General features: G+C 42.7%; 1 protein-coding gene across 4 annotated transcripts in view; it reads right to left on the bottom strand.

Annotated features, from left to right (window-relative positions):
• Positions 1–16,487, bottom strand: part of ENTPD4 (ectonucleoside triphosphate diphosphohydrolase 4) — a 39,291-nt gene extending 22,804 nt beyond the window's left edge. For 2 of the 4 annotated variants that reach the window (XM_045880036.3, XM_045880035.3), the window contains exons 1-6: positions 16,302–16,487; positions 6,976–7,074; positions 5,595–5,792; positions 4,892–5,097; positions 1,852–2,002; positions 1,185–1,288 (exon numbers count right to left, since the gene is read on the bottom strand). In XM_045880036.3, the coding sequence (XP_045735992.1) occupies positions 1,185–1,288; positions 1,852–2,002; positions 4,892–5,097; positions 5,595–5,792; positions 6,976–6,983 (667 nt within the window). In that variant the 5' untranslated portion in view covers positions 6,984–7,074; positions 16,302–16,487. Of the gene's footprint in view, positions 1–1,184; positions 1,289–1,851; positions 2,003–4,891; positions 5,154–5,594; positions 5,793–6,975; positions 7,075–16,301 lie in introns of those variants that run through there. The other 2 variants (XM_045880034.3, XM_064585386.1) reach the window with 2 other exon arrangements.
• Positions 16,488–16,772: the final 285 nt, after the last annotated feature.

Here is a 16,772-nt window from a genome sequence, read left to right as displayed (position 1 = left end):
CCTCCACCTCCTCCGCTAGAAAAATTGTGTTGGTCCATGGCTGCCCCTGCTGCCACCTGCCTGGCTCCACGGCCTCCTTGAGGTTCAAGCCACCCATATTCAGATGGATGGATCTGTTGGGTGTCCTATGCAGAGTTGCTTTTTCTGGGTTAACGACGTCTGATTAGTTTTAAATCAAAAGGGAGAGAAAAAAGGAGCAACTCACGTTGCCATGACACTGACATCACCAAGACCTGGGCAACTTTTCATATTACTACCACCTTTCAAAAGGGCCATAAGCCACTCCAACTATTTTTGTTCCCTTGTCCACAGTGCAGCTTTTCTAACCTATGCTGACTCAAATCATTTCTTCTGCTTGGAATGTACTTCCTATCCCTCTCTCAGAGCCCTACCCTTACCATGCTCCAGCATGCTTATAACTAGCTATCCCCGGGGGCACAGTTTAAATTGTCACTTGTTCCATGATGTCCCTAGCAAGGAAAAAAAAAATCTCCCTTTTTCAAACTCCCATGGTACTTTTTCCTTATCTTCCTTATGGCACCTAAGACTCTACCTCACATGGCAGCTAACTGTGTACCTCACTTGTCTGTAAACAGCTCAATGGCAGTATCTGAATTTCACCCAGTTTGTATTTTCTACAGTGCCTTTGACGGAGGAGGTATTTGCTGAAATGATAGATGATTTTGAAATAAATGCTCTGGTCTCTAATTTCTGGCAAACTCTTCCCCAAATAATATTTCATTGACTTGTCACTTCATTCTCAAGGAGAATCATTTACATGAAAACAGAACTAATATTTTCTCAGTGTATCAAAGTCAAGAATAATTTCCCCTTTGTAGCAAATAAATCAACAGAAAGCTCCAATAACACAGTAATTATCATAATTACAAAAAGCTGTATACCTTAGGCAAGGAACACAAATCTTTTCTATCAAAATGAATCCAATGTATGTTTCCTGGATGTGGTAAAGACAAACTAAGCTATTTTTTAAATGGCTTAATGTTTGGATAATAAAGACCAGTCATATAAGAAACTAATTTTGCCATTTAAAAATAATATTTCAAGGGTATGATTTCCTCAATTTTAAGATAGTAAAAGTAATTTAATGAAGTGTACGCTGGGAAAATGGGGAGGATTTAAAGGAGTAACTTCCCAAATTTCAAGTTGAAGACCAATATACCAACCTTCTTGTTTCCCTGAAATGACTTCTGCATGAGAGTCAGAAAACAGAAAGTCAAAGTGCACAGGGATATCAGTCAGGAGGTCCTCCAGAATGGCTTTCTGCTGGCTGGAAGACAACCCCAAAATTGACACATCAAAATGGAGCCTACATTTTCCTGTTTTAAAAAGAGGAAAAAGCAAAAGAAAACAAAACAAAAACTACAGCTCTGGTATATCCTGTACAAAAACAGTAAATTATAAATCCAAAGTAATTCACCGAATAAAACTATTTTAGGAAGGAATTTCATGAGTTGGGTCAATTCTGTGATTCCCAGATGTAAAACTACAACTGCATTCGTTAAATTAATAACACACAAAATCAGGGTTTTTTTAATGACCACTTTATAAGTTATAGTTGTTTACTTTATAGTTTACTATTTATAGTAATAAACAGATACATAAAAAGATTTTTGGTGAGTTCTGGCTAAGTTCTGGAATAGTTCTGGTACTATTCCAAATTTGAAGAAAGAATTTTTACTGTCTTCCTTTTGGTGGTGATAATGGAAGAGGAGGAAGAGAAGGAAAAGGGCTGGGGGTGGGGGGTGGGGGATACACCACCACTACCACCATCGCCAACACCATGGCCACCCCCCCGGGCCTGGCCTGCCCTGATCCCATGCAGAGGATCACCTTTCAGGAAGGATTCTCATTCCAGCTGTGCAGAGAATGTAGAGAGGCGTCTCTTTGTGTTTTGCCCGTGGTACATGCTCTGCAGCAAAGTTCAAGAGTGGAGAAATGTAATCGCTGACTTTCTCTGGAGAGGTAGCAAATTCTGAAATGCCTATAGAAAAAAGGACACTTCTGTTAACAAGTAGATAGTTAATTAACAAGTTATGTTTCTTCAATGTGGCTCATTTGAGAGAAATTCTGGCTATACACCACACTCTCCTGGTTCTTCCCTCTCCCTCTAGCAACAACCTCCACAGTCTCTCTTCCTTACATGGTGGTGGTACTAAGTGTTCAGTCTTAGGCTCTCTTCTCAGTCTCCAAAAAAGAGACCCAATTGAGCAACCACTATGTGTCAGACACTGGGATCGACAGCACATGAGCTCACGCGCCTGCCCTCCAGAACAGGTTCCCACTTTGTTCAGGCAAGCTCACTCATTCCTTTGGCTGCCACCACTATCTTTGTGTCTCAGATCTCCAAATCTCACCAGCAGCCCCCAGATCACATTCCCAACCTCCAGATCAGTATGTGGGAACTGTCCACTAGACATGGCCAGGTCTTGTCCTCACAGACCCCCAAACTCAACATACACACATACAAACCTGAACTCAACTTCCACTACAAATCTACTCTTGCTGCTTGTTACCTACCCCAGTGACCACCATCACTAGCCAACCAGCAGCCCAAGCCAGGATTCTGGATAAAATCCTTCTCCCTCCCCCAGTATGTGTTCTGGGTGTCAATGATTGCCTCTCCCTGGTTTCTCTCACATTATTTCACTTCTCCTCCTCCCTTCTGGCAGCCTGATGCAACATATCCTACCCTCCAGTCTTGGCGATCCCTCGACCATTCCCTATACAAAGGGTGTCTTCCTGGCTTCAAATTTTAGAAGTCCAAAAATTTCTCATTTCACAGATTAGGAAACTGTGGATCCAGAAAGATTAAGTGATTTGTCAGAGCAATCAGCAGAAAACAGACCAAAAGTCAAGATTTTTTTTTTACTCCACATACAATGCTGTTTTAACAGACGCCAAGCCCCAACCTATCCAGAATCTATTAAGTAAGGAAATTTTGAGAGCTTTGCTGAAATGCTATACATGAGAGTCCCTGCTTCAGGACAGAGAAGTGCTATAAAAAGGTACTTGAATTTCTACTTCCAACACTTTCTGTAGCATCAGAAAGAACCATGTTAAGCCTGGGATGATGTCCCAAAGGACAACTCCAAGGCATGAAAGATTTTATCTTATTTCATGTGAGCAGTTTGATCACTGATGGAGCCTGGTATGTGAAGCTAGATGAAATGCAATGTGCTTTATAGACTTCTATTTTTCAGTCTTCTGGTGAATTTTTTATTTGATCAACATTACTTTAACCCTGAAAATGTTTCTAGATTAGGAATACAGGAAAATTTTAGGAATGGGATAACAGAAAACTAAAAATTCACAGTCATTCATTAAGACTTACAGAAAAAAGATGATCTTTGTTCATGGAAATGTACTTTGACATCAAAACAATGCTTATATGAGAGACTCAGATTAAGTTCCCTCTCTTTAACCTAAGAAATGAGGTAGAGGTTTTGGATTTTCTGAGCAATATGCTGGTACCCAGCTGCCCAAACATCAAAGAATAATCAACTTGTTAAGGGTTGCCTGAAGAAGGAAGTGGGGCCTAAATTATTCAGTGAAGAATGGGGAGGACTCAAAGAGCACACAGTCAATGTCATTAGGAACCATTTTATGAGGAAAGGTATTTTATCATTAAAACTGAGCCTCCTTTACATTTATATATTTGAAATAGGAGAGAATAAGCTAATTATTTTTTTATCAACATTCTCTAATATTTTACAAGATAAATTCCTTGGGTTGTTTGGGTTTAATATTTTACTATTTAACATACTAGCAAGATGAAATAAAAGTGCTGAATCTCTATTAAGATCTGTGGTCCTCTGTTTTATTAAGTTTATTTTATTGTTTTAGTAATCCCCACATCCAACATGGGGCTCGAACTCATGACCCTGAGATCAAGAGTCACATGCTCTTCCAACTGAGCCAGCCAGGCACTCCTGTGGTCCACTGTTTAAGTCAGTGATTATCAACTATCAAGACATAAAATGCCTATTGCAAGGTACTCCTGGACACCTTCCATTCCTAATACTTCTGACAGAGGGGCAATGCCCATGGAAATGGTGTACATACAGAAAAAGGTTGAGAACCACCGATTTAAATTGTTTAATGGAGAAAGCAAATCCCAATTTTTACACAGCACACTGACTTAGAAACTGTGATAGCTTTAAAAACTGGACATAATAACATCAGCTCTTCTAAGTTCTATAGTCACTCTTATTAAATAATGTAGATGATTAAAAATATATTGGGGGACACCTGGGTGGATCAGTCATTTAAGTGTATGACTCTTGGTTTGGGCTCAGGTCATGATCTCAGGGCTCCCTCTGCACTCAGCACAGAGTCTGCTTGAGATGCTCTCTCTCCCTCTGCCCCTCCCCCACCTGTGCACGTGCGCTCTCGCGCTCTCTCAAATAAATAAATAAAATCTTAAAAAAAAAAAAAGAAATATATTGGAGCACTTTTTAAAAATGAAGGGAAAAAAGAGAAATACATACCAATGTATCAGAGTACAGATATCCATGAGTTACCTGAAATTAGGCTGTCTTTAGGGATAGAGACCAATGGCTACCAAATAGGGAAAAAAAAAATCCCTCCATAATTAATGTCAACTAGCAAACACTTGAGTAGACACATGAGTAAGGCACTGTGATAAATGCTGCAGGAGACACAAGAAAGACATGGTTTTGGATATTTTATCAAGGAGTTAGTTGCCTCATGTGGGATGGACACAAGAGGGGAAAGAAAGTGAAACAATCAGGTCCTGGTGTGAGCTCTGAACCAGGGCAATGACTGTGGGGAGAGGGAGAGGAGGACATGAAAGATCTCACAGAGAAAGGACAGAACCCGATTATCAATCAGATATTTATCTTTTACGTACCGGGTTTTATTTTCATAACCACTGGCTTCCGGTTTTTATCCCTCATTTGTCTGATATCCAATAGATCATGAGGATTGCCGTTGTGCCTTGGCCAGCAATAGACGAATATTCGAGACCCACTGCTACCACAGTCCACCACGATACCGTAGTTCACATTGGGGTTACTGGTGTCTGTAGCTTCAATGTCAGTAACTCGTGCCAAGTACCTTGTTCAGAAAAATGAACACACGCCTTTACTGAGATAGAGACTCTCATCCTGAACCTGAACAGAGCAAATGCAATAAATAAACACCAAGTCTGTGAATTCTGAGCTGACCCACAATTGCATTTTTACAAGTGCCAAATGATTAAAGAGTCAAAAGAAAACAAAATGAGTGACAGTGATAAAGATAATCTAAATCAGATACACAGTCATTACTCCTTTTAAGAAGTTCAAACAAGTTCTGAGAAATAAAACTATTCCCAAACTATTGACCTTAACTGAAAAATCAGCTTAAAAGATATCACAGGAGAAGCTTATGTTTAAATTCTCTTACGATGTGGATTTGGTGGTTAATGATTAAACAGTTTCCAACAGTTTAATTTTTCCTGCCATGCTATATTCGGCACAGATTCTGTTTCCTACAGCTGCAGGCTCCTTCAATTCCAACCTAATCCCTAATGTAAAATGAAGCATCCCATCTAGAAATGTTTTTTCTCTTACCTTTGAAACTTCTTATCTCTGGAGAGTCGCCCATACTTATTTCGGATTATAACAACAGAAAAGTATAAAAGCGAAACAGTAGCAGCCAGGATACTAATAACAATAATCTGGCGTAAATTGGTATTCAGAATTCGAGGACACCCCACTGGAGAGATGCTAAAATGCCAGGAAGCAGGAAAAAGACAGGAGATGCCGATCCTAAAATTAAAAAAAAAACAAACCAGATTTTAAAGCAATCTGCTCCAAAGAGGCCTCTCCTCACCTAAACTGATCTCAAGGTTAAGACATTTGGCTCAAGCCACCTGTTTCCCTGCTGGGAGGTATCTGTAGGCCAGCATCTTCCCTATTGCTATTTTGCTATTTTACTCATTATTATAAAACTACATGAATGAAAATTACACCCTGATGGTTATGACACTTCTGTGTTTTTCTGCCTTTCTTGACAATATTATGTAGGTTATTATTTGTACCATGCTTTGTTCCAAAAAAAAAAAAAAAATTAGAGACAAGAGTCAGTTCAATACGATAAATATATAAATCTATAATGAACTCCCGTTTAAGGATGATGAGACCGAGAAACAATTCAGTACAAAGAATACATGTAATAAGACAGGCCTGTAAAGGTGGCCTAGAGGCCAAAACGTTATCCATGAGATTAGAAACATATAAACAGCTCAGGAGGAGGAAGATTTTCTTAACATTGAATCCCAAGGCAAACTTCTCCGTGATGACTGAGAAAATGGCAGACAAACAGTATCTTTAATAACATCCCCATAATAAAGTCAATAAATGAGTTTTGTATGTCCTGTGCTTTTAGAATTATTTCTGAGACATTTTTGCAAATGAACACTTTTCTTCTCCATTTATGTCAGGATTAAGAGATTATTATTAGGCTTACAAAAAGCTTGCTACGTTTAGAATAGATGTTATTGTTTTGTGGTTAATTTCTTTAAAGAGTGCTTCCTGGACTAAAATACCTCACAGAAGGGGTAGATATCCTGCTAACCTAACGGAGTTTTCCACCTGCAGTGTCTAGTCTCCATGCAGGTCCTTGGGCCACTCCAGAGTGTGTCATCCCCTGCCCACTCCTCCAAGGCTTCCAGACAGTTATACTGTGCTTAATACGACCCCTCACAGATTCCAACACACCTGCCCTTCACAGTAAGCTACGTTAACCCCTGCAGAATCCACCTGGCATGACCACTTTCTGTAACAGGCACCCCAGTGAGGCCTGGAAGAACAAAGTTGTTAAACAGAAGTGTAGCATAATTTTGGACACTTTTCACTTGGAATTCAGATCTTTTTTTCCTTTCAAGATCTGCTCCTGTGGCACCAAAACCTCAGGTTTTACAAGTACCGGTGATGAGACACCATCACTCACCTCCCCATGCTGATGGGTCCAAGGCCAGGCAACGTTCTAGGAGTCAGTCCTCACACACCATTACAGAAATAATGGGGTCCTCCTGGAGTTAGAGACTTCCTGTTCCAGAAAGTGAGAAAAGTCATAAAGATGGCACAATCCAAGAAGACATCTATGTTCTTTTACCAAGTACGGGTTTAAATCCAACCACACATAATCTGTGACATGAACCTTGCACTGAAGCTGGTGGAAGGGCCTATTCTGAGCACCACACTTCTAAGTCAATTTCATGCTGTCAGAGATATAGGCCTAAATCAAGAGATGGTAATAGTCTGGCGCTCGCTAAAATTGGAAAGAGATGGTAATAGTTTAGCAACTAGTTAGTGCTCTCCACCTAAAAGTCAATCAGTGACCCCAAAATACCAGCTCATCAAATAGGTACTGAATTAAGGAAGACTTGGGGTGGGGGCAGTAGGCAGAAAAATTCACTGAATGGGAATCTGAAATATGGACTCACAGAAGAGAGAGGTCAGCTTACGCACAAAGAACCACACAAGGTACTGTGCTCTGAGTCCGCTCCGGTGCATCCCCCGCTACCACCTCGCACTCCTTCAGCCCCCAGGCCTCAATTCGCAGAGAAAACAAGGGCTAGTGGGGGCTGACAGCCAGGGCCTCCTTCTGACCTACTGGATCCAAAGACCTCCATCTTCCTTGGTTTTGTGGCTTTACCTCTTCCAGGCCTCTCAAGACAGCCGTCTGCCCTTGCCCGCTTCCTAGCCCTTGAGCAGCAAGGATGCCCCTAGGTCTCCTTCCTAAAGGCCTGGCTGCTCCGCCGTGCCCTGGGCTTCTTCCTGGCTAGGCTCCATTCTCCCCCAACTCTGATCTCTGCTCCTGATCAATCTCATTGACGGCTTCAATTAGCAGATCACTCAAAAACTTCTTTCTCCACCCCAGGCTTCTCTTCTGAGCTACAGCTACAGAGATCTTCAAGCACCTCCATCTGAACACTGCAGCGGCCCATGAAAAACAGTTCTAAAACCCACACTTGTACTGCAATCCTCCCTCCCTTTTCCCTTAACCTGGCCCACCCTACAATCTCAGTCTCAATTCCTCCAAGCTGCTCAAACCAGAAACGAGGGAGTCAGGCCTGACCCCTTGTTCTCCTTTACCTTCCACAGCCAGTTTCTTACGGATTCCTCCCTCCATTTTTTTAACCTCACTTTATCTAAAATCTGTTCCTTTTCTCATCTCTTGCCCGGTCTATCAGAACAGCAGCCTAACAAGTTAAGTCTCCTACCTGCAGTGTCAACCCAGTGGCTCTCCAATTCTTCATCCAAGACCTTTAGGCACACTTTTTTTTTTTTTTTTAATATTTTATTTATTTGACACAGAGAGAGAGCACAAGCGGGGGGAGCGGCAGGCAGAGGAAGAAGCAGGCTCCCTGCTATGCAGGGAGCCCAACGTGGGGCTCGATGCCAGGACCCTGGGATCATGACCTGAGCTGAAGGCACATGCTTAACGACTGAGCCACCCAGGTGCCCCTAAGCACAGATTCTTCACGTGAAGTTGACACTCCCCCCATCCCTGCTCAGGCCCATAATCCCCTTATTCTCATACTTGAAATCCTCCAGTGGCTCCCACTGCACTTAAGAGTACGTGCCGAAGGCTTTACTCTGACTTCCGTGGTCCACGGGAACTTGCCACCTGTCACTGCTCTGATTTCATCGTCTGCTCTCCCTTTTCACTCCATACCAGCCATACTGGCGTCCTGGCTGTCTTCTCCCATCCAAGTACTAACCAGGCCTGACCCTGCTTAGCTTCCAAGATCAGACGAGATCGGGCACGTTCAGGGTGGTATGGCCGTAGACCTGGCTGTCTTCAAACATGCCAGGTGCTGTCTGGTCTCCAGGCCTCTGAATGCGCTGCTTTCTCTGCTTAGAAATCATCTGGGTGACTCACTTTCTCACTTCCCCCAGGTCTTCACTCAGTGTCACCTTCTCAGGGAGGCCTTCCCTGGCCACCCAATCTATCTGTCAAGCTATCCTCTCCACCCATCTCTTTTATTTTTTCCCTTAGCTTTTACTTATTTATTAAATAGAGCTTTTTATGTGCGAGGTCCTGCTTACTTACAAATATTAATTTATTCCTCTTAATGACCCACAAGGTAGGCACTATTTGCATCACATTTTACAGGAGAGGCAGAAAGGCTAAGTAACTTGTCTAAGGTCACACAGCTAACAGAAGATGATTGTATACAAAAAAGCTGAGATTCCAGCATGAGAACCCACACTCTTATCCTTGTCTAACTTACTGTGTGTGTGTTTGCATTTCTCTTGCTCATGTATCAAGTTCCACAAGGGGCCACATTTCTGTCAGCTTGGTTGACTGCTGCATTCCCAGTACCAAAAAACCCTAGGAAAGTGCCTGGCAAAAAGTCAACTGGGACCCAAAAGGTTAAGAACTTACACACTAGAGTGATCTTTCCAAAACAACTGGGAATCCTGACACCTCCCCACCTCCCAACTTTTTTTTTTTTTAAGATTTTATTTATTTATTTAAAAGAAAGAGAAAGAGAGAGAGCACAAACAGGGGGAAGGAGCAGAGGGAGGGGGGACAAGCAGACTCTGCAATGACGTGGGGCTTGATCCCACAATCCTGAGATCATGACTTGAGCTGAAATCAAGAGTCAGATGCTTAGCCAACTGAGCCACCCCAGGCGCCCCATTTTTTTCCCCACCTCTCCACTTTTCTCTCCCACTCAGGAAGAAGTCCTAACTCCTTAGGATGGTAAAGAAGGGCTCTCACGGTCTAGTCTTATGCTGTTCAACAGGGGGAGCCATTGCCATGTGTGGCTATTTAAAGGAATTAAAATGAAAAATGCAGTTCCTCAGTTGCACTAGCCATATTTCAAGTGCTCAACAGGCACATGGAGCTTCTGCATTAGACAGCACTGATCTTGTCCTTGTCTTTCTAGTCCTATCCCAACAGACTAGACAGATATGTACCCTCTGCTTTAGCCATACTAAACACAAGCAGTGAGTCACTGAAAGGCCCCACATTCCTCTACCTTTCTAGAATGCTTCTCTCTTTCGGGTCCATCTGTTGGTGGACTAACACAAGTTAGGCCTGATTCCTCTGTGAAAGCGTCCCTAGTCCTCATACCCCCAGAGCATTTGCTCATCACATTAGTGGGCTATTGTATTATACTTGTGGTTGACTTTCTCATTACGTGGCAAGCCTCTCGTTGGCAGGGGCAGCCTCTTATTCTTCTGTTTCCCCAGTGACCAGTGCCTGTCACACAAGTATTGTCTGCTTCATGGATGGCTGGAAATGGGAGAAGTAAAGATGAATCAAGTATGGACCCAGCCCTGAAATAATTTATAATGTAGCAGAGGGGATAAAACACACACACACACAGACACACATATTAGAGTAAAAAGTATTAATGATGCCTACTTGACAGAAGGGGAAAAAATCACTTTAATTCATTCAGGTTTCAATATGGTATCCATATCAGACCATGTACCCAACATTTGGGACAAACAATATTTGTGATTTAAAAGTTTACACAAAAAAGAAAAAAAATGTCAATTACTGAGATGTTTAAATGAATTTTAATGTGTTTTTATAAAGTAGCTATCTTTCAGCATTTGAATATGGTGAGATTACTACATCACAACTTTTATGAGAATTCCAATGGTTCAAAAATTTAAATGTTGGGGTGTCTGGGTGGCTCAGTCGTTAAGCGTCTGCCTTCGGCTCAGGTCATGATCCCAGGCTCCTGGGATCGAGCCCCACATCGGGCTCCTTGCTCAGCGGGGAGTCCGGTTCTCCCTCTCCCCCTCCCCCTGCTTGTGTCCCCTCTCTCGCTGTGTCTCTCTCTGTCAAATAAATAAAATCTTAAAAAAAAAAAAATTTAAATGTTAAAAATATGCATAAAAATGTAAGATGAAAATGTACCCAACTCAGAATGAGTAAGGCTTTTCTACAACTGACATTAATGTCTCAATCCATAAATGCAAGAAAACAGACTATATGAGTTTAAGACTTCTGAGTGTTTTAAAAAAAAATCCCTTCCCAAATACACAAGGCTTGGGAAAGTTACCTGAAACATCTATAACAAAAGGTAAATATCCCTGATATATAAAAGGTTCTTCTAAATAAATAAGAGAAACACTGAAATAGAAAAATGAGCAAGGATAATTGGAAATTGACCAAATAAGAAATACAAATGGCTGATATAACTTCATTTGTATTTAGAGAAACATAAAGAAAAACAAGACTTCACCACTATCAGATTGGTGGAGATTAAAGTCTGACAATACTTTGCTAACAAAGGGGAATACTGTCATGGAGAATCTAAATAGGTACTAACCATCTGGGGTATGGGTATATGGGTAACATATATAAAAATTTTAAACATGCTTACCCTGTGCTCTATCACACAGAAATTCAACCTTAGGAAATAACAGGGTAAATTCACTAAAATATGTGTAGGGCACTTGGGTGGCTTGGTCAGTTAAGCATCTGCCTTGGGCTCAGGTCATGATCCCAGGACCCTGGGATCATGATACAGGATTGAGTCCTGTATCGGCAGGGAGTTTGCTTCTCCCTCTCCCTCTGCCCCTCCCACCCCGCTTGTGCACTCTCTTGCTCTAGCTTTCTCTCAAATAAAATCGTTAAAAAAATTAAAACATGTAAAGAAATTCATGATAGTATTGGGTATAATAGCAAAACATGGTTACTGATGTGCATTATAGGGGGTGGGCTACATTACATGTGGACCATTTCTGCAGTGGTGGAGCACAATATAATTATTAAAAGTGATGATGCAGAACTGTATTTATTGACAGAGACAGATATCCATGATATATTACGTGAAAAAAACACATCACACATAGAGCAGGGGAATGGAAGGACAGAAACCAAAATGTTAATAGTGGTTGGTTACTGCGAAGTAGTGAGATAACAGATCATCTATTTTTCTTCCCTAGGTTTGCCTTTATTTCTTAAAGGGCATAGATGAATTTTATCAGCAGAAGAGACAACAAAACTATTTTTAACAAGCTACCTTCAGGGGCGCCTGGGTGGCTCAGTTGTTAAGCGTCTGCCTTCAGCTTAAGTCATGATCCCAGGATCCTGGGATCGAGCCCTGTATCAGGTTCCCTGCTCGGCGGGAGGCCTGCTTCTCCCTCTCCCACTCCCCCTGCTTGTGTTCCCTCTCTCGCTGTGTCTCTCTCTGTCAAATAAATAAATAAATAAAATCTTAAAAAAAACAAAACAACAAGCTACCTTCAACTGAGATCTCCAGTTTCCAGCATCAAATCCTCTTCTGGATATATCAAGAAAGCTTATGTTAGAAACCATGACATAGGAATTCGAATCTGAACATTTTTAAAAATCGATAATTATGCGAGAGCTGAACTAAGAACAAAAGAAAAGAATGTTCTAATTAACAGCTTAAAGTCAAGGACCTGGGGGAAGAAAGACCTTTAATGATTCAATGATGCGAGCTTGGAGGGGATAGGAAGGGAGCAGAGGATTAACAAACCTGGCTCCAGTTTTCAAGGAGTGTGCAGACTGATTACAGAGAAAATTCTAATACCCGTAAAATAATCAAGAAAATAACAAAAGGCAATGTTAAATTATCCGGACTCTTGCTATAACAGTTCAGAGAAGAGCACACTGGAGGCTAGGGAACAGGAAAAGATTCTTGGAGGTGAGAGGTACACTTTCAATGGAAGAAGGGAAAAGAGAACACATTTCAAGGAAGTTGCACTGTTTAGAATGATCATAGCAAACTTGGTAAACATTACTTAATCTGGTGTTTGTCTTAGAACTTTTTTTTGAGATACGTGAGGATTTTGACAAAAAGGATAAATAGATATTTTTGTAAGTGACAAAATTGGTGCTTAAAGAGAGAGGAAAATAGGACAGCTTATAAACTGCTGCAGTAATTACTTTTATTTAGGACAAAAGTATGACTATTACCCAGCAGTCAGCAATATGGTAATTTGATCTCAAAATGTAAACTCCAATTGTATTTGTGGCTAAGAATCTTGGCACCAGAGTTTAGGAAGGCAAACTCAAATGTTACATAAAACTGCCATGTTTTTAAAAGGCTTAAATTGTGTTAGACCTACCACCAAGAGAGTTGCACTGACTCATGATTTCAGCTAGTGGGGAGGCCCTCCTTAGCTGAACATTCTCTAGTGGAGAAAAGTCCATAAGGTCATGCATGGTTCAATGTCTCTGTCAGTTTCTCACTGTTAGTCCTAAGGAAAACAGTGAAAACAATATAAATCAATTGCAAAGTAAAATGGCTCTTCTGGTGAAAAATGCAGCATGCAATGAGACAGACATTAGCAAATTCTCAAGTCACAAGCAAACAAAATCATAGACAAATGAGACTCTGGAAGAGCTAGACCTGAGTACGGAAAGGTAAGCTGACATGAAGAAAAGAATGATATAAATATCACAGGATTACAAGAGGACCTTGAACAATCAAAGGAGCCCACACACACTTAGGCAGAACTTTGTAAGAAAAAAACAACTGTCAGGGGACACCTGGGTGGCTCAGTCGGTTAAGCGTCTGCCCTCGGCTCAGATCATGATCCCATGATCCTGGGATCGAGCCCCATGTTGGGGGGGGGGTCACTGCTCAGCAGGGAGCCTGCTTCTTCCTCTCCCTGCCGCTCCCCCTCTGTCAAATAAATAAAATAAAATCTTAAAAAAAAAAAGAAAAGAAAAAGAAAAAGAAGAAACAACTGTCAGAGCGCCTGGGTGGCTCAGTAGGTTGAGTGTCCGAGTCTTGGTTTGGGCTCAGGTCATGACCTCATGGGTCATGGGATGGAGCCCTGCAGCGGGGGCTCTGTGCTCAGCGGGGAGCCTGCTGGAGATTCTCTCGCTCTGCCTCTCCCCCTGCTCACATGCACATGTGTTTCTCTCCCTCCTCTCTCTAAAATAAATAAATCTTAAAAAAGAAAAGAAAAGAAAAGAAAAAGAAACAACTGCCTTGGGAGAATGAGAAGCCAAAGGGAAGTGCAGGATGCTGTGCCTCACTGGGTTGTGGGGAAAGACGTCAAAATAACTTAATTCATTCTTTGTTTTAGAAGAATGCACATAGTTGCATTTATGATCTACATTTTCTTCAATATTTAATTTAAAAAATTTTATTTTTCAATAGCAAGTCCTAATCAAACCTCTTCCTACCTCTCACTATTCATTTGCAAAATACTGGTCCCTATTTTAAATGACCTTTTACTGGTCACACTTTTCCTGCATCACCTCTGCAATTTCTGAAATCTGCAACTCTGACTTTCCTCAAATTCCAATTCCACATCCTGAGCTTACTGACACCCTGTTACTACAACTTGTTTAGTCCAAATCTGGGGTCACAATCTTTTGGCAGAAACTAAGACCACCGTCCAAATTCTCTAGGCCAAGTGGGATATCACTACTGGCTGGGGTCACCTGGTTCTTAACCTTGAATCCTACTGATCTGTGTGTCTACATCTTGTATCATTCATTGGGTCCTGTCAAGTCTTTTTCAAACACACATCTAAATCAGTTAGTTCACACATCTAAAATCACCACAGCAGACATCACTACCTCAAGACAGACTCTAGGCAGATCAACTACCTTCTGCCTTTACTCTGACACGACACTTCAGAAACACCTGTGTGAAATGCTGCCTTCAAAATATGATCAGCTGAAGAAACTTCTGGAGCCTACAGGTCAACACCAACTTCCCTGTGTGGCACCTGAAATCTTAACATCCATCAACTGGCCCCATCTAATTTTATCAGCTTCTTCTCTCCTCAGCCCCAGATAACATCTCTCTGCTGTAGTGAGGTAGGTCTCTTCTTGTCCACATACACTCTTCTCATTCTTGCCTCTGGCCTTTACTAATATCACTTCTAGTATGTTCTACTCTTAATATTACACTTCTTTCAAAGCACTGGTCCAACATTTTTCTTTGACAAGATTTAGCCTGTTTTACTTTCTAATGTTTTCCCACACTCCGAATCTTCTCTTTATTCAAGTGTAGTTTGTTTTATTTTATTTATTTATTTATTTTAGTAGGTTTCATGCCCAGCACGGGGCTTAAACTGATGACCCCGAGATCAAGAGTCGCAAGCTCTACTGACTGAGCCAGCCAGGCACCCCAAGCGTAGTTTATTTTAAATATGTTGAATAAATATGTACAGGATATAAATCCTTAGATCAACTTTTATTACTTTTTTCCTTCTTTCTAGACTATAGACACAGGAGTTGAGATCAGGCCTTCCAGTTAGACCCGGAAGAATGTAAACCATAGATTCAATATGTAACAGACACAAGTGATTAATCAATGCCAAGGTAAACACAGAAAGAAATCATTAAACCACTTATGCAAATTAGTACCCCATTCTAAAATTCTGCTAATCTGTCAAACTGAATAAACCTAATACAAAGACAAGATAACATCAAATACAAGATATCACAAAGAATGATTCTTTTAAGCCTCCAAGGCTGGAAAAATTTCATTACGCAAAGCAAGACACGGTAAACGCTGCCATGTGAAATCAAACTAGGGATTTGAGTCTCTAATTTAGAATTCTTTAATGATTTCTAGTTTATCTTCTAGCATTGAAGTTCCAGAACTGTAAAGCATCTCTTTTCCTTCCTAATAGTGATAAATGTTCTCTGAAAATGCTCTGCACCAGTCTTCATCTAACGGGTCTGGGGGCTCTTGTAAGTTCTGGGATATATTCTACAGAATGCGATCTGTGTCCTTAAAAGGTGTCCACGCATTACTCAGGTTTGAGAAACACTGCTCTCACAATCACTTTATTGCCCAGTTAGTTCTATTTTTCCAACGGGCAATCTAAAGCATAAAACTTAGTGAGAGCAGAGCAAAGCAAAACTGAGGCTGAAAGTACCAATGTTAGGATGAGGCGGCAGGCAGGAAGCAGTCGGTGCAGCATCCCCTCTCCCTCGCCAGGTCTCTCCCCAGTGGGGGCCAGATCCGCCCACACTGAGTGTGAGAGAGCGAAAACCCAGCGTGCTCACCGGAGCAGGCGCGACAGCACCATGCCAGTTTCTCCTGCCAGGGGCCGGGGGAGAGCACCTGCTGCCCGGGTCACCGGGGCTGACCGCCGGGGCGCCCGGATGTGGCCGCGCGGCCCGGGCGGCGGAAGCGCCGCGACTCCAGGAAGACCGCCCGCCCGCGCGGGGAGGGCTCCCCGGACAGAGGGGTTCATCCGCGGCCCTCGCCGCCGCGCCGGGCCCCACACTTCAACCGTCCCAGCTCCGCCAGCCGCTTCTCCGCCCTCCCCTCGTCCGCGCCGGTAAGGCCGCCTCACCTGCTCGGCAGCACCCGATTCGGCGGCCGGAGCTCCTGGCAGCGGGAAGCTGTGACCGGAGGACATCACGGCCACCGCAGCGCGGTGGTGGCGGCGGCAACGCGGGACCGGCTTCCTGGAGGCTCCGCTCCTTTCCGGGAGCAGCACCGCCGCCCCGACGCCGGCCCGTGCGCGTCACCGCCAGCGCAGGGAGCGCGCACGCCGGGAGGCGGGGTGGAAGCGCAGCCCCGGGGGCGGGGCTTGAGCCAGGGGCGGGGCCTGAGCCGAGAAGAGTGGCGTGGAGGGCAGAGCTGTGGGTAATCACCGCGGCGGGGTTTGGGCGGAGTGAGTGCCAAAAGTGACAGTGGTATCACAGAAGTAACGGGTAGTGTCGCTTGGTTACCGCCAGTCGTAGCTGGTCTGGTAGTCAGCGAGCGGCAGTGTGCTTACGACACCACGGTTGTCTTTCCTTTGTGCCCCCAAGGTTTATGG

The sequence above is a fragment of the Mirounga angustirostris genome, unplaced genomic scaffold (assembly GCF_029215605.1).
Source record: "Mirounga angustirostris isolate CCGP_5_RB_7025 unplaced genomic scaffold, mMirAng1.0.hap1 SCAF_2, whole genome shotgun sequence".
In the NCBI taxonomy this organism is placed as follows: domain Eukaryota; kingdom Metazoa; phylum Chordata; class Mammalia; order Carnivora; family Phocidae; genus Mirounga; species Mirounga angustirostris.
This window is presented reverse-complemented; position numbering and strand designations above follow the sequence as displayed.